At 35.9% G+C, this 25,057-nt stretch overlaps 1 protein-coding gene across 5 annotated transcripts in view; it reads right to left on the minus strand.

Moving 5' to 3' along the window:
• LOC113051853 (myotubularin-related protein 13-like) overlaps window positions 1-25,057 on the minus strand; it is a 135,585-nt gene that overhangs the window by 36,052 nt on the left and 74,476 nt on the right. For all 5 annotated transcript variants that reach the window (XM_026215998.1, XM_026215996.1, XM_026215999.1 and 2 more), the window contains exons 12-17: window positions 22,034-22,162; window positions 19,910-20,008; window positions 19,176-19,380; window positions 16,989-17,098; window positions 16,086-16,235; window positions 4,035-4,103 (exon numbers count right to left, since the gene is read on the minus strand). In XM_026215998.1, coding sequence (XP_026071783.1) covers window positions 4,035-4,103; window positions 16,086-16,235; window positions 16,989-17,098; window positions 19,176-19,380; window positions 19,910-20,008; window positions 22,034-22,162 — 762 coding nt within the window. The remainder of the gene's footprint in view (window positions 1-4,034; window positions 4,104-16,085; window positions 16,236-16,988; window positions 17,099-19,175; window positions 19,381-19,909; window positions 20,009-22,033; window positions 22,163-25,057) is intronic.

The following is a 25,057-nucleotide window of genomic DNA, read 5'->3' on the forward strand; positions in this document are numbered from 1 at the left end:
GAGGTAAAAAAAAAGAGGTGTTTGCTAAAACAAGTATCACAGTTACTCAGGATTAGGGATTGAAACAAATCCTTATCCCGGATGCATAACTTATTGATCCTTCATATTCAGCCATTTGCACTATGAATGTTACCTTGAATCATGCAGCTTGTAGAGAAGAGTTGTGCTATTTTTAAGAGATCACACTTGCTCTTCAAGTATGCAAAGGCTACACTGAGCTCTAGTGTGCGTGCGGTAATGTCCATACTTCAGTTGGGTCATCCTTAAGTAGAGTAGCGGGAAACCTTTATCTCCTGCCAAGCCTGCACTGAGAACCTCAATAACACGACATGTAGTGTGGTTTAGTACAAGGCTACTGGGAGCGAAGCGGAGGGCATGGGGATCACAGTCTCATGGAAGAATGCATGAGGGTTTAAATGTGGTGCTACACAGGGATCATCTAAGGATAGCCCTGAATGCAGATTAAAGCAACTGCGCAGCATCTTGCCGGTGTTAAAACTGATTTCAGGTGATACGTGGAATATAGGAGTTGAGTTGACCTAAAATAATGTAGCCTTTGCTTTGCATGAAATCAATGACATTCCTTCTGGAGTGCTGCAAAACAGACAAGGTTTCACTTATCTCTCTTGTTGAATGTGCTGTTTATCGCAAGATTGAGGGCTACACAAATCTGACTGTCAGCTAATTTTAGTGTAATGCTTTAATCAGGATTGGCTCTTACATAAACATGGCAAATGTGAAACAGAAAAACTGAAAAAGGTTTGAAGAAATTGCTTTCAGATGACTTAATGAAAGACTTGAACTGTTTGCCTCAATGCACAGAATTTTCAGCTCTCCAAAACGGTTTGTGGAAGTTTGTGCATCTCATCAATTCAAATGAACAATGCCTAAGGAAACATTTCTGATCACTTATCTCTACAAACTAATTAGTGGTGCTCAGTTACTACTAACACTGAGTATTAAACTTAACCAGTGACTATTCAGCACAGTTTGTGTTACACAACGTGCAGCTCATGATTCATTGTTCAAAGTAAAAGAGCATCTGAGGTCATTTGGACTACCACCTCAGGTGTGCATCATTTTTCAATAATTTAGGATCCCGTCTTCAATTACTCCTTACATACACAGTATGAACTGGGTGTTGAAGAGAGAAGCACAACATTTTGTTCTTTTACATGCGTGCAGCTCATGATGCTAAATGCTGCTCCACATGAATGATTTCTACAGGGGCTGCAGGTTTTGGTCATAATGTGAATTTGGGACGATTCTAATATGCATTAGAAAATATGCCAAAAAATTCCCCAAACCTTTAATGAGAAGTGCTTAGAAAACCAAAAGAGGAGCTTTAAAAGGCACTCTTGGGTTTCTGCCAAAATTAAGAGCTAGGTAGTTTGACATAATGAAAAATAGAATGAATGAATGAATGAATGTATGATAGATATATAGATGGATAGATGGATAGGTTGATAGGTTGACAGATAGATAGATAGATAGATAGACAGACAGACAGATACAGTAGGTACAATAAAAAGTGAGACAAATATACAAATTATACATTTTGTTGTTGCAGTAGGTTTTAACAAGAAAATACTACTTCAGTTTTTTTTTACTTAAAAATTTCATGTTACCTGCTGCTTCTTTGCAATTATATGTGAAGTTTGCAAACAATTTCTGAAAGAAAATAGTTTCAAGTAAATAATATATATTTTTATAGAATTTTTATCTTACAGTAAAAAAAAACAAAAAAAAAACATAATTTTTCCTAAATACACATTTTTTTCTACAGTGAAATTTTACAATAGTTACAATTCAGTTTAATATTTAATAGTAACAACAACAACAATAAATAAATAAATAATAATTATTATTTTTATTATAGTCATATTGATATTGCAAATAAGCACAGCAAACCTGGAACTTTAAAAAAAACAAACGCTTTTTTTTCTGATAAAAATGCGATAGCAATTATATTTTTTACCCAAATCGTGCAGCCCTATCCAGTATGCAATAGTATGAAATATATAAAATTATTTCCAGTATGAAATTCAAGTTCTTTTCAAGTGCTGTCTTTCTGACAGTACTTTCTTATAAACTGCAAACCGTTATTTTTAGAGTGACAGTTTCCTGCAGGTCATTCCAATCCCAAAGGAATTTAAACCCATTCCTGGGTAGGAGAAACAGTCTTATCTCTAAGAGTTTGGGTTACGTTGACCATGCAAATGTACAATGTATAATGTTACAGTTAGGTGTGCAAGGCTTAGACAAGTGCTATTATCCCAGAAACAAACATTAGGGTCACCAATGTGATATCTGATTACATCACATGTCTTCTGTGCACACTGTGAGTCACTGCAGACAAATCGCAGAGCAGTCCACCATTAAAAAACAACACAGTCAGTTGTGTCTGTCTCTATGACAACAATAATGTGGGCATGTGATGGATCAGTGTTGAAAGCCAGACACTCTCCAAATCCCTGCAGCCCTTACCCCCCCCATTCCCCCTGCACCACAGTGAAACTGAACTGGGTTTGAGTTACTGTCACACTTCATAGTGGTTTCCTTCAGCGATGGCCTCAATGGAATGGATCACAAAGCCTAAATATACCCACAGCGAAATTATGTTAGAGTTTCTGCTAGTGAGCATCTTGATGCTGCAATTTCGAAGGGAAAATGATTTCAAAGTCAATCCTACCAAATATTTTTCATTGTATAAGTACTGTATTTTTACAAACGTGTTCTGAAAATAAATGCATTTTAATTATTTTTCCTAAAAAATAAAATTCTACAGTGAAATATTACAATATTTAAAAAAAAAAAGATTATATTTCATTTAACATTAAAAGTCATTATTGTTAGTAGTCCTATTATTATAGCAAAATGTACTTACATTTTGGACAAATTGTGTAGCCTTAAATCAAGCAAAATGCCAAGCCTCTAAGAGTGTTGTTTATGTGAATATGGTGTTGTCAAAAGACCCGGTACTTCGGTACCAAGTCAGTACTAAATTTTTTTAAATGTGACGGTACCTTTAAGGTTTCTTTAAGTACCGGTAGTACCGAGGTCCCGTTCAAACCCGGTGAAGCAGAAGCGAAGCAGAAAACGAGGACGGAATCTCAAAATCCAGTCATGAAAATGAAACTTACATTTTAATATGGACAGTCATTGAATTTGTCAAAGTCAGCATAAATTAAGCAAATCAAATCTCCATATGGACCAGTATCTGTAAATGTTAAACCGCAAAAGTTGTTTGAAATATGAATCTGTGTTCTGCGCGTCTCTGTGTGAATTAATGAATGGCAGAGACGTGCGGGTTTGTTTACTACATAGACTGAAGCGCATTTCATTTTCATTATTTTTGTGTTTTGCTTTGGTACCAAAATTGGTACCGAGAACCGTGGATTTTCCCTGGTATCGGTACCGAATACTGAAATTTTGGTACCGTGACAACACTATATGAATATATAAATATGTGCTATGAGTTTTCCTCTCAATATCAAAATAAACATATTAAAATGACTGCGGTGAGAAAGCAGCAGTTTAGAAAGCATCTGATCATAGCGATGTGGATATGCTTGAACCAGTTATGCAATTAAAACAAGTGGCTTTACAATATTTAACAGAAAACAATGTCAGTGTTGTTTTTACCTGGAGTTAGATCCCTACTATAAAGCAGCTCTCCAGTGTGCTCTTGGTTTTACTTGGGGATGTCTAACCTCAACGGACTGAACAGAAGAGATTAACCAGAGAATATATTGCATAATAGCCATGGATCAATGAAAGTTAAAAAACTAATCTAAATTATAATGAACTCCAAACGAACTTCATTTTGGTCGGATTAAGCAGTTAGTTCGTCAACTTCACTTGAGTATATCATTGCCTTAGGAGTTAAACTGAGCAGATGGAGACAGGTGGAAATTGTTCCCTTCTTCCAGCTTTAATGAACGCTGGTGCCAATGTTGATGTGTTGTGATTAAGATCCAGTAACTAAAGCTGCCAGTATGCCTGCTGTCAGCCTGAGCTCAACTCTTACTTACCCGGTAGAAGACCGTTGTCAGGGGCAGTAAGGCGGCGGCTACAGTGTATTCCTCTGAGCTGGAGCAGTCCTGCGAGTAAACAGAGACAGGGAGATGTTAGATGATACCACTGAAGAATATAAACTGATGATAAAAAAAACTTTGGCCAATTGTGCAAAAAAAATGACATCACTTGCTATTTTCCTATGTTATATAAGTGTTATTACCAAAGCATGACAATATGTCATAGTATTGGTTGCATGTCCACGCATAACATTTTTGTCTTAATGAATATGGATAAAATTATTATATATGGAAAAACAAAGAAGTCATGCTTATTTTTGGCTTGGTATCCAAGGACTTTATTTTTGGGTTGGCTTCCATTCAGTTGGTTTCCAATGCTTTTGAGTCATTTTCATCCATATGCTTTTAATATGTTATATAATCATGTAAATTGGAAAAGCCAGTTTTCAGGCTGTTTCAATTATCGATCTAGAAGCAATTTCATATTGTAAATTCTTAACTGACATGGCACTGTCATATTATAACTGGACTAAGCTATTGAATCAAAATTGTTGCATAAAAAGATAAACTGGAATTGGATTGACATTATAGTTTATTAGGACCTTGGAAATAATAAAATCCAGATGACTCGGCTTTTAAAGAAAAAAAAAAAGATTGGTTTAATAGCTTCATGAAAAGTCCCAGATTCATGATTTGTTGTATATGATGTGGCACTTTGTTAAAACCTCTATCTACAATGAAGGCACATTTATTTATCAAAGATTCGTCACTTTTATGCATTCTATATTTTCTTATACAACACCAGGATTATATTTCTATACAAAACCCAGTTTCCATCTCTGTTCTCTATCCTGGCATAAACATCTGAATGTAAAGACAGCGGTAAATCTAAAACATCAGTTCCTGCATAGATCTTGCGTTCCTGACCCCCATGGATGGTGCAGCATGCAGAATTTCTCTTTCAGTTCTTTCACATGTTTAGAATGAATTGTGTCATTTGCCAGGGGTCCTGGAACATTCCATCATTCTAAGCTTCTGTACACAATTAGATCACTGGAATGAACTTGGAGCAAAGTCTGTAATCCTTAACCATCAAATGATCCCAATTATTCTGTGGGGAGACCTTATCCTCCTCTACCGAAGAAAACATTTGTAGTGTTTGTCTGTGCAAAATTTATCATGAAGCTCAATTGTTGTTTACAGGTCCAAGTCAGTAAAGCCCTATCAAAAGAGTCTCTGTGATATCCTGGTCCCCAGATATGGCCTAAAGGATGTCTACCTTTAGTAAGAAATTCTCAAATTTGTTGACTAGAACATCACAAAAAAAAATAAAAATAAAAAATAAAAAAATTAATTTTGGAGACTCTTACTATGTACGTCAATGACCAATATGACAGATCCTCAAGTTATTACATATTCAGCACATTTAAATAATTTGTTTTTATAAAGAAACACTGTCCAGCTGCGACACCAGCAGGTAAAGCAACAGAGGGAGTCCGTGTCTCTTTCGCCTCCCCTGAGCCCATTGACTTTTGACAGACCCCCTAAAGCCTGCGGTGAGTTTGCTGGGGGGTAACTGACAATGAATGGGGTAAAGTCATGTGAGAGGAGGCAATGGCTCCACGGCGATATGATTGGATATGACTGGATATTACTGGCTGTGATTGGTTCATGTGATAAATCTTGTGTCTCTACACATTCACTAATCTGTCTGAATGAACAATATAACAGTGTTAATGGGAAAACTAATTTAAAAAAGTAAATAAACAAACAACTTTGTTACATTAAAATAAGATTTAAAATGGCATGAAAACAAACCTGATCTATGAGAGCTTTTAGTGAGTAATTAGCTTGGAGAAATTTCAAGTAAATCTCTGTGTCTGTGACCAAAATATATCGAGCTTTGACGACTGATAATCAAAAATAAAAATAAAAAAGTGTCAAAAGTTAACTATTAAAAAGAATAGCTGAACATAAGTTATATTAAAAACAAAATATATTGTTTAAACTGTTACTGCCAAGAGTTCTCATTTCAGAACAACACTGAGACTGAGGATTCTTTGATGAATAAAAATGACAAGCATTTATTCAAAATATAAATCTTTTCTAATAATGTAAACCTATGTTATCACTTCTTATCGATTTAACACATCCTTGCTCAAAAAAAGTTTTTATTTTTTATTAAAAAATAAAATAAAAAATGTTTTAATTGTACTGACCCCAAACCTTTGAATGGTAGTGTATATTGTTAGTAAAGATTAATATTTTAAATAAACGCTCTTCTTTTTAACCTTTTATTCCTCAAAGAATCCGTGAAAAAAGTATCCCAGGTACCAAAAAATATATAAAAAAAATTAATCAATATTAAGCAGCAGTGCTGATAATAAATCAGCATATTAGAATGTTTTCTGAAGGAACATGTGACACTGAAGACTGGAGTAAGGATGCTGAAAATTCAGCGCTGCATCACAGGAATAAATTAGATATTTATTCATTTAAAATAAAAAATAAAAAAACATTATTTTACATCGTAATAATATTTCACAATATAAAACCTTTTCCTGGATTTTTAAATCAAATAAATGCAGCCTTGATGAGCATAAGAAACTCCTTTTAAAAAACATAATAAATAATGTATCCCAAAGTTTTAACAGTAGTATTATATTTGTGTGTATATATTAGTGTATATATATATATATATATATATATATATATATATATATATATATATATATATATATATATATATAACTATATAATAAAAACTATACTGAGGTTATGTATATACACACACACACATAAAACCTCAGTATTTAGCTTATAAACACATTTATTTAGTCTAAATAGAACATGTCATTTGGCCTATATTTCATCACTCCTTTAATTAATACATTTAATAGGCTGAGACTTTAAATTCATCCACAGGCTGTTTTTGGCCCACGAGCCGGACTCTGGACACCCTGATGTACAGAAATCACACATATACACTTACATGCCAGTAATGAGACTTGTCATTCACAGTGTGTAAATTATTACCAAGAGGTCAAGACTTCTGGTCAGTAGTGTGTTGTTTGTCTGCTGCAGGACAGCACGTATGTAACTCTTCACTCATCCAGGAATGCTGGAGGATGTTGAGTGACTGTGACTCATCACAAACTATACGTGCTGCTGCACTTGTGAGCAGTCTGAATGATGTCTATGGAAGTGAACACGGAATATGACACGTCTTTTCCTATAGTCCAGTCTGCTATGGGATCTGCAGTCATATGATGTGACTCAACTGCATCCTGTTTTACTCAAATTGTTGCTCTAGCACACTGTTTGCTGAGGCAGGAAGGGGAACGCATCAACTTCCTATAAAACAAAAGCTGTATTTTAAATGCTTTCTAGGAATGGTTTCCAAACAATATTGCTTTTCTCTAAAACAGAAGTTGTGATCAGCATAAATATAAAAAATGCACGGTATTACGACTCCTCATAATAAAGGTTAGGGAGAGGGAGAGGGAGAGAGAGAGAGAGAGAGAGAGAGAGAGAGACTTTTATTTAGCACCAACACACAAAATCCAGGATTCATCTAATTCTAAAAAAATAAAAAAATAATAAAAAAAATTATATATTTATATATATATATATATATATATTTATATATATATATATATATATATATATATATATATATATCAGAACACCCAAACAACACCATAGCAAACACCCAGAACTCTTTATCAACCATACAGCAATCATCAAAAATACCCTAACTGTGTGATCACATTTATATGGACAAGCATTGCTCGAATTTTCTTTAGAAAATTACAAAATCCAGTTACTTTTACTACAGAAATGCACTGTATCTCAGCCACTTGTTCAGTCAGTAAATCTGAGTCAAACAGAAATCCTGTGACCTCCTCCTGTTTACCTGGCCTCGTGGGAAGGTATCCTGGGGAAGCTGCACTTGTTCAACATGGGAATGATGCACTTCACATCTTCCCAGAACATTTATTTCTGTAGCGTTCACAGAGCGTTGCGTAAGCTCATCTGACTGCAAAGTCAGATATCATCCATTGAATGCTCTTTTTTCAAGAAAACCAATTGAGCACAATGGGTCTCCTGCTCTAGCAAATAACTGCAGACAAATGAGGAAAAGAAATGAAATCAGCAGGTGGTTCACCTAGACCTAGACTTTAAAAAAATATGGTGTGAGACCCATAATTATCTGTCAGTCACAGAAAAGAATGTGCAGAAAATAAGCTTACTTTCAAGGGATGTTTCATCCAGAAATGAAAACGTTGTCATTGTGTATTCACCCTCATGTTATTTCACTTATAATTGCATTTTTTTAGATCACATAATTAAAGCGGATTAGTGCCATGCCATCAAACCTGTTGCAAAACATTTTGATGCACCAAGTATGAATATGCAAATGCACTAAGGCTGTCATGATTACAAATTTTGACTGACAATTCTTCAATTAGTGTTACATAGGTTAAGCCTTACACACATACACCTAATTTACACACATACACCTAGTTTATATTTAAGTTGGAGTCATATAGTAAAGAAAATAATTTCTTATTTAAGGACTTATTTAAAATAACTTAATTATTCCAATATTATTTCATTTTAAATTTTTTTATTAATTGGCAACAAGTCATTTGCATGTGAAAATATAAACAAGTTCAATTCAGATGAAATCCTTTGCTAAAACTCACTTTTATGAGATAAAAAAAAGAAAGAAAATTGGCCAAAAATATCGGCATCATATATCGGCCATCGGCTGCCCTGATTTCTAAATATCGGCATCGGCCATTGAAAAACCCTTATCGGTCAACCTCTAGTAATGAGAAATAAAAAAAACACACCCGGTGCATCTGTGTTACTCAGACAATGAAAGAAATTCATGTATCTGAAATGACATTGGGTGGTTAAATGAAAAAGGACTTGAATTTTCAGGTGAACTATTCATTTAAATGGATGATTACAGAGCTCAGCAAACGGCTGCTGCACTGTATTGCTCCCACTGCCTGCGGCATGGATGTGCAAAGCTCTGATCAGCTTCCCTTTACCCTCAGGACAGCATAAAACAAATGTGTGACTGACAGGCTGAGTAAGTGTTTGCAAGGGACCCCTGCCGATAAAGTAGCCAGAGCTGGCCTGTAACCCTACGGCACAGGAAATGACTGGGATGCCATAGTGCATCTCCACTTCATCGCATTCCAGACCACTGCTGGGCTTGCACAACTTTCAGCTCCAGAACCCGCCGCAGCTGGACGAAACACACAGCAGAAGAAAACAAGACTTTGTAAATTAGGCTTATTAATGGGATTGTTATGAGATTGTTTTAAAAACGATAAGGTCTATCGTATTTATTGTCTAGCGAGATAAGTACAGTTCACTAGAACTGACTCCAGCTCCATTCTTACGTCTGTATTCAAACTGGGAGGTGTCCTTTATGTTAACGGTCAACAACAGCAAACACCTGAAGAATGCACAACAAATATGTGTTAACAGCTCTCAGATTTTCCGAGAAGTTGCGTAAAATCAGGCTAACTCCGCTGGGATCGCCAGTTTTGCGAAGGAGGGATGTGGTACCACGACTCTGTCTTCTTCCACATCTGTTGTACGAAACTGCCGACCTCAAACAGATGGAGCCAGAGTCCAGACGCCTGAGGTCATGTGCATGTTTGGATGACAATTATATTGTCTACATGTTATAACAAACTCTTGGGGAAAAACAATAAATGTCATCTAGCTTTAAACAAAACAACGAACGGATGCCACAAGCGTGTGTCAGCGTTGGTGTGCATGATATATTCCGATGGCACTTGCTGATATCAGAAATACAAATGGAATGCACACAGATTTAAGCTTTTGCATATCTTGATGTTTTCCTTCCTTTGTGAATTAGGGCTAGTCCACATGAAGCCAAAGTTTCCCTATCCAATCTTTTTCTCAAGAAACATCTGCATCCACACTAAACCACAAAACCGACACAAAACGATTTACTGTAGTATACATGCCAGACCAGTATGTGGCGCTGTAATTCTGTCACAGAGATACACAAAAAATGGAGAAGGCAGCTTGGACTATGCGCATAAACCTTGTGCGCGGTATACAAACAAACCTGGAACAATATATTTATTAATATGTGTTAATGTTAGTTAATAAAAAGACAATCGTTCAGTGTTTGTTCATGCTTTTGCTGCGGTTAATTGTGATGTAGCAGTGCACGTCTAGGGGCGAGTCGTGGGCTGATGACGTTATCGTTTCAGAAAATATACGGATTCGCCATCCACACAAGGGTGGCGTTTTCAGATTTATCCACTCTGGGACCGGTTAAAAAATATATATTGGTTTCACTCTCCCAAAACGCCAGATCCGTGTGGACGAAATGATATGCGTACAAAATGTATGCGTATACAACGAAACACGTCTCCGTGTGGACGGGGCCTTAATCAGATTAATTTATCAAATAAATATTTGCTTATATCCTTATGCTCTTCTTCATGATTAATTAAAAATAGACTTTCTTTATTAATACCTTTTGTGAATCAATCGGATTAATTTTCCAAATAAATATCTGTAAATTCTGATGCTATCCTTCTTTCAAAAGCAAACGCAATTTAATGATTTTTATTTTTCCTTAATTTACCACAGAAATCCAGGGCAGTCTAGCATCAATATAGTTAAATATATACACTCTTAATTAATAATTAATTAATACTGTGAAAAGTTGATATAAATATGTCTAAAATTTAATTGGGAAAATATTTAGAAAATTTTATGTTAACTAATATTAATATTAAGTTACATAATTTTTTACTTATTATAGTATTGAACTGGATGATATTTACTCATATACATCTTTTAAGATTTCATCTTTTAATCTAATTTGCATCTACTAAATTGTTATTTTAATCATATTTTTATTATTTATTTGAACATTTTTTACACTTTTTCTGTAAACTTTTCCTTAACCCCTTACAACTCACAGTTTTATAGAAATTGTAAGAAAGGAGGACCTTGGTGAAACCCCCTTGTCACAAGGCCAGGTACAATAATAGCTCTGATTAAATGTAATTAAATATTAATTTTACACCGTATCTTCGCGGTAAGAAAGTAACATGCACAACACAACTAGATTAAACTAGGTTGCGTAATGTGGTGCAAGACTAGACAGCTTTATTATTGCTGACTATACTTTGCAGTGTAGAACATTGAGTTCATAAAGGGAACTTTCTAGTTGTTGCATCACATAAAAATCAAACACAGCCACTTCATGAAAAAAAAAACAATGATGTAATGTGTCAGAAAAAAAGAAATCAAAAACAAGACCAGATTTATGTTAAAAACATCTGTGTGTCTTTGCAACTGTACCTCCAGCTATTTATAGTGCAGATGTAAAAACAAAAAACATTACTGGAATAATCACTGGCGTCTCTGCTGTCTCTTGTAGCTCTTCACTGAAGGCGATGAGAGCACCCACAAAATAATATGAAAGCAATTAGGGTGTCCAGGCAATCTGCTATTTTTGTTTGTCTTACAGTTCATCTGAGACAAATCCATTGACCTCGGCGCCACACATGAGATCAAGTCATTGACAAACTATCCTGAAAATGTGAAGAGCTTTTATAACGCTTGTTGCCTTTGCACAATACAGCAGTGCTGAATTACCACATGAAAATGATTAACAAATTCTTGCAATGTTTTCCATGAACTTACAAGAAAGATTATAAAATATTTCGGCTATAAACTCACATTATTTGCTCTGTAATTGGAATTTTGTTCTTCGAAAACTTTGCATACCTATCAGGAACCTAAAATTTATGTGAATTCTCCCCGACAAATCTCAAATACCAAATGCTTCAAGGAGAATGAATTTTTCCACTGGCTTCTCCGCAGCCACATCTGAGGTGGAAGATTTATGTCTTACATAAAACATACAAAAGTTTCTGACAGGTACGGTAGTAACACTGTCATTCTGATATGATGTTCTCTATTACATCCAATGAGGAGGAGAATACTCCTTCAAGCCAAGTCATGTCATGTTGTAAAGGTTAACACCAAAAACTATAACTGTGATAAGTATATTAGTGTCCACACCAATGGATGATAACATTCTCTTTATTATAAGTGCACACCACAGTTATGTCAAGCTCAAGCTCTTTAAATACTCAAGCTCTTTAAAACAGGATGGATTTCCAATGGCTGTCGTTTTACTTAGCTTGGGAAAAAATCATTCTTAAAGTGATTCCCATAGTGTTGCTCCTCTGTGCAGTGATAGCCATGCTTGTAGTCTCTGCTATCCTTTCAGACCTTGTGCAGCCCTGAGAATCTTTAACCTAATTTGATGTTCCCAATCAAACAAGACTGGCCTTTTAAAAAATTCAACTTGCTATATTATCTCTAAAACTTGGCTCTGATCTTCATGAAAACTTGCTTTTTTTTTTCAATCAGCACAGGTTTTGTATTAGTTTTTGTAACCCATTGGTCATAGGCCTCAATGATCTGAACATGTGCACCTTATTTTTTGAGTGACATTATATTAAGTATTATATTTTGGACAATTCTAGCAATTTTTACCCCAAAGCTGAGGTGCATAAGCTCAGATCAATGAGGCCTATGATAAAAAAAACTAATACTAAAACATGTTAACCTGTGCTGAAAGAAAACAAGTTATATATATATATACTGTAACTTGATACACAAAAATGACAATGGCCTACAACAAAAAATAAATAAATAAAAAACAAATGTTATATAAATATATATATATATATATAAAACTGTATTTTAAAAACTGCATTTGTTGTTATTGGTATATTTAGGTCAGTGCTCATTTTTAATTTTCTGTTAGGTTTAAAGCAAAAACCAATGACTTTCAGAAAAGTGGATTCTCCATCTGCTCTTCATATAGCTTGTCATCTTCAGCCCTGTTCCATGTCATTTTGTTGCCTTTCTGTGTCAAAAAAAAAAACCTGTCCTTGACACCGTCTCTGGAGATCTACATGAAATCACTCTCGCTTGGGCTTGTTTCTGTCTCTCATCTTGATTAACAGACTCTGATAACTGATAGCATGTGCATTTCATATTTTGAAAGCTGCTCCACATATGTCTCTCATATCCCAATGGAAAACAATACATTACAGACCTGCATACAGCTTAGCGATCAGATGACACAGCTATACAAACCATTTCAATGCATTTAAATGTAGAATTTTGGTTAAATTTTGCTTTCAAATTGTTTTGGTCTGAAAACCCTTATCGGCTGCAGATGTTGACATCCACGGCCCAAGCTGGTCTGTATTATTTCGACAAAAGTATGTTCAGAATGTCCAGTGACTCTATAAAAGTTGCTAGCTGTTTAAACTGCACAGCATGATTAACCCCCCCCCCCCCCCAAACCAATGTGAAGTAGTAAAACACAAAGAACTACCAGTGGGACCCTACTCCAGATTAATGGCAATATGACTGTTTATAAAGGAATGTGATGGAATAACACAGAATAAGTCATGAAGTGCTATGACAAGACAGACACAGTTACACAAAACCTAAACAACTTAACACACATCAAACGTCCCTCTTACAGAAAGCACCAGACTTATAGATCAGTAAGTTGTACCAAACTGTCACAAAAGAATAATACTTTACTGAAGGAAAACAGTATTATATCATATAGTGTAATAAATCAGTAGTGCAATAAGTCATGCTGGCAGAATGCAGGCTCAGTGCTGGCTGGAAAAATCTGGAACTTTGAAACTAAAAGGTTCATTTCTGTTTGCTTTGTCAGAGATGTTTGCTTAACACTAAATCTGCTTTTACCTTTCTAAAAAGACTCCAGGCTTTGCATTTAATTAACAACCCACTCTACGTCACAGATCCTATCAGGACGCCCCATCGGCAGGATTTTAAAAGGAGAACAAAGAGAAGCAGATTTCCCCTACATGGAAAATTATGGTTTTCCCTTAATATACATTTAAGAGACTCTGTCCACGACACAGAGAAATAACATTCTACATCCCCTGCTAACCTGTACAATAACGATACAGTGCATGATATGTTAAAACTAAAATTAAATTAATGGATTTAATATTAAAGTGTAATTAGTAGTTTTATGTAATTAACATTAAAATTGTGCATTGATTAATGATGATATGGTATTTTCTTCTAAATACTACAGTTTGAAAATAAGCAGTATTTTGCAAATATACAATACATCATATACAGTTGCACTCAAAATTACTCGACCCCTCAGAGACTGCAATTCTTTACAAATACAAGCTTTTCTGAAGATCCAGGATAAAATAAAAATTGCATCTATAACAGTTCACTGGTATATTAAAAGTGATATTGTCAATATATAATGTAATATTTTTGAGTTATAAGAATTTTTTTATAATATTGCTATGCCACAATTATTCAGCATTGCTGTTTTTAAATCACTTATTTGCATGGTGAGGAATAAAACAGTCTCAAAACACAATTAAGCCTTTAGAAACTCTATTAAAAACAGAATTAGCTTGAGCCGTTACACATACAGTTAGCCCATGCATGTGTTGAATTAAATAGAAAATATATCAACAGAGATCTCACAAAAGCTAAAGAGAATAAATATTGTATTACTTTAGAAAGGCTAAGGCTACATGAAGATTTCTAAGACATTGAAAGTTCCTAGAGACACAGCTCAATCAGTCTTATCCTTAGCTTAAAGTGTGTTTTACCAGAAACCCTTTGAGGGTGTTGAAGAAAAAGCAGAAAATGAGAAAAACCTGCAATGTACAGCCAGAGACTTGCAAGATGACCCGATGAAAGGAGGAAAACCATTTCAATGCAGTGTGTGAGAAGAACACTACACAAGTATGGCCTTCATGTTAAACATCTCAATGAATACCACTCTTGATCAAGAAGAACAAAGGCCAACTTGAACTTGATGAAATTCATTTGTGTAGACCTGTGGAGCTCTAGAGGAATGTTTTATGGAGTGATGTGACCAAACTGGAACTTTTTGGACCCATGGATCAGCAGTATGTCTGCTGCAAAAAAGGCAAAGCTCATAAGCAGAAGAACACCATCTCCATCCTCAAACTTGGAGGTGGATCAGTCCTGTTATGGGGTTTCCTTACTGTAGAAGGAAGTAGAAATCATGGCTGTATGAAGGACATCATGGATTCTCTGAAGTATCAGGCCATTTTGACAAGAATTGTGATGCCTTTGGTGCAAAAACTGAAGCTGATGATCAATGGACTTTCCTGCAGGACAGTCATCCCAAAGTACAAATCCAAATCTACTTCAACTTGGTTCAGGGATCGGTATAGAATGTACTTGAGTGACCTGTTCATTCTCCAGGCTTAATTTTTAATTGAAAATATCTGGTTGAATTTGAAGAAAGCAGTGGCAATGTGAAAACTTTTTTCACATTTTCAGGTGAGGAATGGGCCAAGAGTGTAGTAGAGAGGCGACAGAAGCTTCTAAGCACTTACAGACAGCATTTATTGGTGATTTTAGAGAAAAAAAGATTCTGCACAAAGGAGGTTGATTAATTTTGAACATGAATGTTTAGAGCCAATTTGAATTTTATCATAATTCATCAATGTTTCATTCTCAGAATCACTCAAAAGTGTATTAACAAGCTTTCTCTAATACTTTACTGATGCCTTTGTTGAATTGATTTCATTAAATGCTGTTCTCCGGAGCAAAAAGTCTTGCAAGTCAGAAATTGTCAGGTTGAATAATTTTGATTGCAACTGTATATATATATCTATATATCTATATCTATATATATATATATCTATATATATATATATATATATATATATATATATATATATATATATATATATATATATATATATATATATAAATGCATTAGCAAACACTGAAGAAAACACTTGCCTGAAAAAAAAAAACACTAAATAATTTTTAGTGTTGCAGCATTCCTGTATTTTGTAATCTGGAACACTGACAGGAGTTATTATATTACTTGACTAACTGCTCTGGTGCTTTTGCTTTTAGGTCGCTTTGGTAATAAATTCTGGTAATATTGATGCCCACCTGTAGAGCGCAGTTCATCATGCGAATGATATGATCAAACTGCTGGTGGTCCAGGATAGCACGGTTCTGCTGCACATGGTGGCTGAGCTCTTCGGTCAGGCACTGGCGTGCTGCTTTGCCTTTCAGGGCCCGAAGAGCCGCAGGGAGTGCCTGAAAGAAACAGCAGCGTCAAGACATTACTAAAACATATGCTTTTTAAGCGCTCACATCCACCTAAACCAGTCTGGGCTTGTATACATGCATGCAAAGAGCACAATTGCTCCTGCTAAATCCAGCCAGTTGACCTCTGACCCATAGTTAAAATTCCAGAACGGTTGTTGTTGTTGAGATTTTACGTCTAGACGGAGACAGCACTCTCCGCTCAGGTTTACTCGGGCCGATGGAGTAGAGGTTGTGTGGAGGTGATGTCTTTACTGGCTCAGAGAAGCCATTAAGCTGCAAGCACAACATTTTTACAACTGTAAAGGGATGCAAGCTTGCATTGTATAACCTACAATTTAAACTCAAATGTATGCAGGTAGCTGGCTACCATTCAAATGCAAACACACGCATGCGATGGCAGGCTCCAAACATCCTCAGTGAGTAGATTTCCTTTGCCACAGGTAATTTGCACAAAGTTATTTAGCCTTAAAAATGTTAAGATGCTTTAGACAAACACCAGACATGGTTAATGTTAGAATAATATTGGTATTAGTGATAAGGGCAGGGAAATTAGAAGAATATGCGTGACTGTTTGTTCACCCCTTTCCTCCTACGTTTGTACGACTTGCAGCTGTAGAGCTTTGCTTATCGTGCTGTGAATGCCATCACTAACGCATGCTAATCTGCATGCTCTCTTTTTCCAGATGTGCAAGTGAATGTGTGGGTTTAATCCTTCTGTCATCACAGAAATTATTGCATCACCTTCTCTGTCTCCAGAGACTTGTTGTCGAAGATGAAACCGATGCACGTCCGGACCACCTCCAGTCTACGAGCGCTGTTAAAAACAGAGCTGGGCTTGTCCATGATAGACACTGCATAAAGAAAATAAACATTAATAATGCATTACATTGATTAAACCATAGTTAAGCGGTAGCATTACACGCAACATGTAAACCCCTTAACTGCGACAAAAATAATTGTTACACACCATCTCAAGTGGCTTATTGCTATTATAACAAAAATAAAAACATCCATGTACAAACCCAATTCCAAAAAAGTTGGGACACTGTACACATTGTAAATAAAAACAAAATGCAATGATGTGGAAGTTTCAAATTTCTATATTTTATTCAGAATACAACATAGATGACATATCAAATGTTTCAACTGAGAAAATGTATAATTTTAAGGGAATATGATTTTAAATTTCATGGCATCAACACATCTTAAAAAAGTTGAGACGAGGCCATGTTTATCACTGTGTGGCATCCCTTCTTCTTTTATAACAGTCTGCAAACGTCTGGGGACTGAGGAGAAAAGTTGATCAAGTTTAAGAATATGAATGTTGTCCCATTCTTGTCTAATACAGGCTTCAACTGTCAACTCAACTGTCTTTGGTCTTCTTTGTCACATCTTCCTCTTTATGATGCACCAAATGTTTTCTATGAGTGAAAGATCTGGACTGCAGGCTGGTAATTTCAGTACCCGGAACCTTCTTCTACACAGCCATGATGTGGTAAGTGATGCAGTATATGGTCTGGTATTGTCATGTTGGAAAATACAAGGTTTCCCTGAAAGAGACGACGTCTGGATGGGAGCATATGTTGTTCTAGAACTTGGATATACCTTTCAGCATTGATGGTGCTTTTCCAGATGTGTAAGCTTGCCCATGCCACACACACTCATGCAACCCCATACCATCAGAGATGCAGGCTTCTGAACTGAGCGCTGATAACAACTTGGGTTGTCCTTTTTAGTCCTTTTTAGTCTGGATGACATGGCCTCCCAGTTTTCCAAAAAGAACCTCAAATTTTGATTTGTCTGACCATAGAACAGTTTTCCACTTTGCCACAGTCCATTTTAAATTAACAGTGGCCCAGAGAAAACACCAGCGCTTCTGGATCATGTTTAGATATGGCTTCTTTTCTGACCTATAGAATTTTAGCCATCAACGGCGAATGGCACGGTGGATTGTGTTATTTTTAAACCCAATCATGTTTCCAATTAACCTAATAATTAGTAAATTGGTCCTCCAGTTGTTTCTTATATGTACACTTAACTTTTTTCGGCCTCTTATTGCTTCCTATCCCAACTCTTTGGAATGTGTAGCTCTCATGAAATCCAAAATGAGCCACCTAGATAACATTTGATGTGTTATCTATGATCTATTGTGAATAAAATATAAGTTTATAAGATTTGTAAATTTTCCCATTCATTTTTTACTCACAATTTTGTAAGTAAGTGAATAAGTAATTAAACAAACTCCTTTAAAAAAATAAAATAACAATACAAGGCCGCTCTATAATATGAGTCGCTGATCATTAATGTAGAATAAACCTTGACAGAGGTTTACAGCCTTAAGCAAAATTAAACTTAACCAATGTTACCCTGTCAATAAGTTAATTTTCCAAAATCTTTATCTTTATTTGGTATTATTACACGGCTCTGTGGAATACTTGATTCTGATTAGTCAGTCATGATATTCTGAGGTATGTTATCCCTGGATAACGACCTGTAAAAGCTAATAACACAGGCTCATCCGGGTAACAGCAGTCTGCGCTGTACTCTTGCTTGAACTATTTCTTTTCTCTTGGTGGAAGCTTTGCGTTTGTTTAGCTAATAAAATATTAAAACTCGATTTAAAATGGTGTACAATTATTTAATTATGTCATACTGGTATCGCGGAAATATGTTTAGGGATATGTAAATTGGTAGGAGTTAGATCTCGAGTTGGAGTTGGTGCACGACTGTAATAGCAACTTACAAGTTAACTCCTCAGGAACTGTCCGCTTAATATAAAGTGTAACATCCTGAACACTAACCACACTTTATATGTAAAGCCTAACTTACTGGCCGCTGCTGTGTAACATCAGAGTAATATGTGTATATATACCAGCAGTATATATATCATAGTCTATAAAGTTATGTAATAATATTATTTTCACTCACCCACAGGGGGTCCAGCGGGCACCACACACTTCCTCTCTGGGTGGGTACTGATAGGGGTGGGGTGTTGCTTGGTCAGGCCCTCATGTATCAACTCCTCCACCCTCTCCTCCTCCAACAAGGGAAAGGGCACCACATGCACCCGCAGGTGTGAGCCCTCAGTGGGCCGGAGCACTTTCTGGAAGGCCATGTGGGGGTTCGGACTCTCCTACAGAACACACGACAAAACAACTGTCTAAATTCAGCATTAAGAGATGCTTTCTGGAGTTTGCAAAGACTGGAAAAAGTCCACCATCACTCATCAGGAGCATAACTCTGTGAGTACTACAACCTCCACTGTGAAAATGTGCTTTTCACAGTCATTCCTGCTGTTGTATACTGTGAGTGAAAATTTCCAACAGCCAGGATAAACTGAGCAGTATTTGACAGATCATGTGATCTCAACACGGTCGCTCCAAAAAGGTGACCCGCTCTCACGTGGGTGTACATCATTCACAAAATATTCCTCAAAAGTACAATTCAGTCTTTAAGTGTAAAACTTTTTAATGAGGAAAATGGCAGAGGCCAGGTTTAAATAAGCCTTGGCTCTCAATAAAATCCATTAAATATGACAAGAGAGAAGTCTTGGCAAAAACTGAAGGTCAACCAGAAGGACAGAAAATACATGCATCAAGCAGCAGCCAATGGATTTCAAGAACCTGAAGGAACTGACATTAGAGATGGCGTCATGCACTTACATTTTTGTAAAGCTGCTCGGACAGCTCTCTCAAGCGCTTCTGGGACTTGACCAGGTTCTCTTCTTCCTCCTTTAAGCAGTCTACATCTAAGGCCACCAGCTACAGGACAGAAAAACAGAGCAGTTTAATGCAGGGACCCATGAATCTGTGGTTACAACGTGCACAAGAAATCAGTTTTTCCACCTGTAATTGATTTAAAACTACCCAGAATAATAGCTGAAGTTTCACTCAGCTACACTGAGTCACGCATGTACTCTCTTCCTCTTGTGGAATGATGTTAGGAGTAGGAGAATAAATATTTGCTCTAACAATGATTCGATCTTATTACAGTTGTTTACTGAATCGTGTCATACAGTACATGATGAAACATTCACACATTTCATTTGGATTCCATCTGAATTTTTTGGTACAATTCATCCTTATTTTCAAAAATATTCTGAAGACACAAATGCATCCGTTGAAAATAGGTTCTGTTTCAAGTTTGCTTGCTGTCTACTGCCTGCATAGGCAGCATCCTAACTGAAATAAATCGTATCAGAGGAGGAAATGAATCATATTAGAGGACACATGAATCTCTAAGGATTTTTGGTGCATCCCACTTTGCTTACTCATGCACTATTCAGTGAAGTAGATTTTATTTGCAATATTGCCTGTTTTGCTCTTTTCCACCTAGGGGTTGGCAATCTGGTGAATTCATATCACGATCGATCTTTTCAAGCGAAACTACAGCAATAACTGCACATTAGTGGGTCAAAAATACTCTTAGTTCAACTAATTTCATATAAATTTAAACTATTATGCATTTTCATTTAAATGCATTACATTACATTCCTTTTGCACATTTGTATATTTTTTTAAGGTATACTATATCTTTAAAAAGTAAGTATCTTAAGTACCATTCTATTTCTTTTTTTTTTTTTTTATAAGGGTTTTGCTTGTATGTGAACATCTTTTTGGAAGGATGATAAGCTAAAATGCTGGGACATAAATGTATAACATCATACTAGGGCCGGGACTTTAACGCGTTAATTGAGACTAATTAATTACACAAAAAATAACGCATTAATTAAGATTAATTAGTTACAGAAAAAAATTTCCAGCATTTTTAATAACTTATTTTTGCACCGCGGAACGTTTCTCACTGGATGAGTTTCGGCGGACCGATTATACTGGAGCAACAACTAGCGTTCTCATATCACCGCAGCACATGATCGAATCTCAAGTATCACCTCAACGCAAAACATATAGCAGCTAGCGTGGACTTTACACTTTATGTTGAACTGTGTATTATTTTGTTGGTGCAACTGGCAGTTTATGTTGAACTCTTTATTGTTTTGGCCAAGGTTATTGAGAGTTGGACTTAGTATGTTATGGCCTCTGAAGCAACAGAGAGATGTTTTCTAATAGTCAGGGTTTCCAATGTTCTGAATGTAATTGAAAGTATTGTGTATTACTTAAAAAACACTTTACAGAAGGTTCCAGCACCTATAAGCTACCTGAATTTCTGAAATGTACTATTTCTAAATTGTTTCTAAATATGCCATTGCTACACTTAATGGCAAAAATTGCACTGGTCTGCTAGACTTGGTTGAACAAAAATAAACAATATTTTGTTGCTTAAGCTTATGTATTCAGTCATTATTCAATGGTATACTATAAATCCATGTGAAACAAAATGACTTCTCACTGTTCTCAGGTCAAATATTTATATGCAATTAAAATGCGATTAATTTCGATTAATTAATTACAAAGCTTCTAATTAATTAGATTCATTTTTTTAATCGAGTCTCGGCCCTACATCATACATTTAATTGTGTTAGAAAAGTTGCCCTCATAAAGGTAAAATATCAATTTAATATGTAAATCAATTTAAGGGGCCAAATATTGTATTGGATGCTTGTAGGTTTGGAATTATTTTTCAGTTTTGATTTTTTTTTTTTTTTCTGCTTCCACCACCATCTTGGACATATTTTTCTTGCATTGTATTCTGGGATTGCCTTTTTCACTGTAAATGACTATATTTAACTTAAAAGGCACCATTATCATGTTTCCTAAGGGCCCATTAATAATCTATTAATTCTACACCTCTGTTACATAGTTGGCTCTGATAAAGACGTACTGCACCTCATCGAACAGATCGCAGGCTCTGTATGGAGGTCCCCGTTCAGACACGAATCCTGCGAAGGCCATGCCATCCAACACCTTGGTCAGGAAGTCATTTTCTATCAGGCCCCGCTGGCCCAGGAAGGCAGCCTATCAGGGAAAAGAAGGTCAATGATCAAACAGAAATCATGGCATCTGCTAAACTTCCACTTCAAACTCAGTAGCCAAGTTTAATTTAAAAGTTGCAGAGATTTTTCTTAACAAAACAACTTCCAGAAGAAACAAAGTCAGACGTCTGTTATCTGTATCCCCAGCTACATCAAATGAGATGGGCATATGTATATTTTAAACTGATCCCCTGCAGCATCAGCCAGTAAACTGAAGAACATTTGGCAGGAGAAGTTGCTCAGTTTCGAGATGTGAAGCATTCTTGTACCATAATCTGAGCCAGGTGGGGTGCTTTATGAGGGTCGTATTGAGACATTGCCACAAAGACATCGGCCGACAAAAAACAAAAACAGGTTGGGGGGTGAAATAACACTTGCGAATACAAGTTTGATGCTTTTCATATGGCTCATTGCAAGGACAATCCGACGGACTAAAGTGTTTTAAACAAACTAACCGCGATACCATCGGCATGTGCGCTTACGTTTGCACCCAGGCACTTCAAAGCGAAGCGTGGACGAGGCAAAGCTCAGTGCTTATCTAGCGAGTTCATTGAAATTATTCTTTCATTCTCTGGCTCTGACCCAAACCCACTGTGTTTATGAAAAGGCAGGTGTTTGTACAAGTGCAAGCTGCATTAAGTTAAGATAAGATAAACAATGCTGTGTTTCAAACCAGTCAGAGTTGTTTGTTTCCGACTACTAAACACGTCATATTTACAAGTCTGGTAGTCATAATTACGATGCCAGGTTCAAATCACTCAGAGTAAGATGGCAATGTATATAATTACATAACTAGAATTCCACGAAATGAACAAACAATACACATCAGGTTTGTTATTCGGGCCCTATTGTTTTTCTAAGGACTTTGCAGATTATTTATTTTTTGACTATTTGGGGCTGAAGTTCCTGAAAATCGGCATATGTCGGAATCTGCAGCCATCAGGAGATCAGCAGGAAGTCACATGGGGTAGTCATCGGCTCTTTTATAAGGCCATTTTCAACCAGCTCTGTAGCACACCGACAGTGACCAAAATTCATACACATATAGATCTTATCAGCCCGAACGACTTCAGTGCTGACAGTCAGTTTTCCACCCAACAGCAAGTCAGGTATTGTGAATTGTTTGAAAAGCTGTCGACATGATCTCAAGACACTAAAAATGCAAAATATGAAGGGATTTTTGATACTTTTATGGTGAAATATAACAAACTGGAGCTTTCTTATAACTTCGGCATACACTGACTGATCTTGATGAAACTTCAGCAGTTTGTTCGTTGTATGAGGCTGATCATGAAGTTATAGTGCCATCAATTGGCAGGAGGAAGTGTGTCATTTTAAAAACTCTACGAAAAAGCGCTCTTATTTGCTACATATTTCATCTGAATATTATCAAAGCTTAGCCGATGTAAAACTACGAAGGGATTCTTGAGATCTTAAATGGAGCGTTGGCAATGCCAAGACAATGCTTCAAACTTAGGGGTGTAACGATTCACTCGTTTTCTCGATGCATCGATTACAAGCCCTGACGATTCATATGCATTGATCCTAAAACATGATTTTTTAATCGTGAATCGCCGATCTCGGACAGTAATCGATTCAAAACGATAAGAATCGATAAATCACGATTTCTATAGCGATTCAATTCTTTCTAAATATATACACATTAAATTACTATACGCACAAATTAATGGAGACCTTGAAGAGTGAATCGTGCTTCTAATCTGTCCTTCACGCGCTCCACTCTTTACCACCTGAGACTGTCACAGGATTGCGCTCGCGCTCCGTTCGTCTCTGACGCAGTTGACGATCTATAGGACTCGTGGCCAGTAATCCTAACTTGAAGTAGTTTTACTTTTCTGTAGTTGGTCAATGGCTCTCTGCTTCTTACCGACGGCGTTACCGTAGCAGTCAAAAGCTGTATTTATTGCATGGACGGAGCAGAAATTTAAGTGTCTAAATCATACTCACAGATCTACTGAATGATAAATGTGTTTAAACAATGCTGATGAACCGAATGTATGAAGGAAACTGTTAAAATAAAAACAGCATTGATGACGACCTTGAAATAAGAGCGTGAGGTTTGTCTGATAATCAGATGCATGAAAGTAGCGTTTGTAGCTTTAGCAAACAGACAACGGGTGCGTTTTCTCTAAGAATAATTCACTGATGGACAGGAAAAGTTAAATAGCTAGTCTACTAAAAAATTTTATTTTGTAAAAAATGAGATAAAGAAGTTCACACTGAAAGAACTCATAGACGTGCCAGGCTTTTTCTTTAGCTAAACTGAATAAAAGCAGAATGAAGAAAAAAAAAACACAATAAATAAAATGTATGAATGATGTGGTGCTAACTGACGTATCATTTATTACAGTACAGAAACTATAAATTATATTTCTACCTTATTCTGTGCAGAAAATTTTAATAATCGCTAATTAATTGTAGCCTAGTATATAAAACAATCATAAAATTGCCATTAGGAAAAACAATATCGATTACAAATGATTGATTACTGTCCAGCAGTGTATTTGATTTCTTACATCTAATTAAAGGTAATAAAAAAAGAAGAGAATTCCTTGTAAAAAAACAAAAAACTAAAAAAATTATAATAATTATGATAATACATAGGCTACATACATAAAATGATTGAATCGTTCTAAATTTGCAAAAATCGTTCTTGAATCAAATCGAAAACCTATGAATCATGAATCGAATCGCTGCCTTCCCAAAGATTCACAGCCCTATTCAAACTTTCAAATTATTCTTCTATATACTCCTCCAAGTGCTGTCATATGATTTACACCAAACTTTGCCAACATGATGCTAAAACACTGAGGAACCTAAACTTTGAATGGTTTTCGGATGTTCATAAACAAATCAT

The sequence above is a fragment of the Carassius auratus genome, chromosome 32 (assembly GCF_003368295.1).
Source record: "Carassius auratus strain Wakin chromosome 32, ASM336829v1, whole genome shotgun sequence".
Lineage (NCBI taxonomy): Eukaryota > Metazoa > Chordata > Actinopteri > Cypriniformes > Cyprinidae > Carassius > Carassius auratus.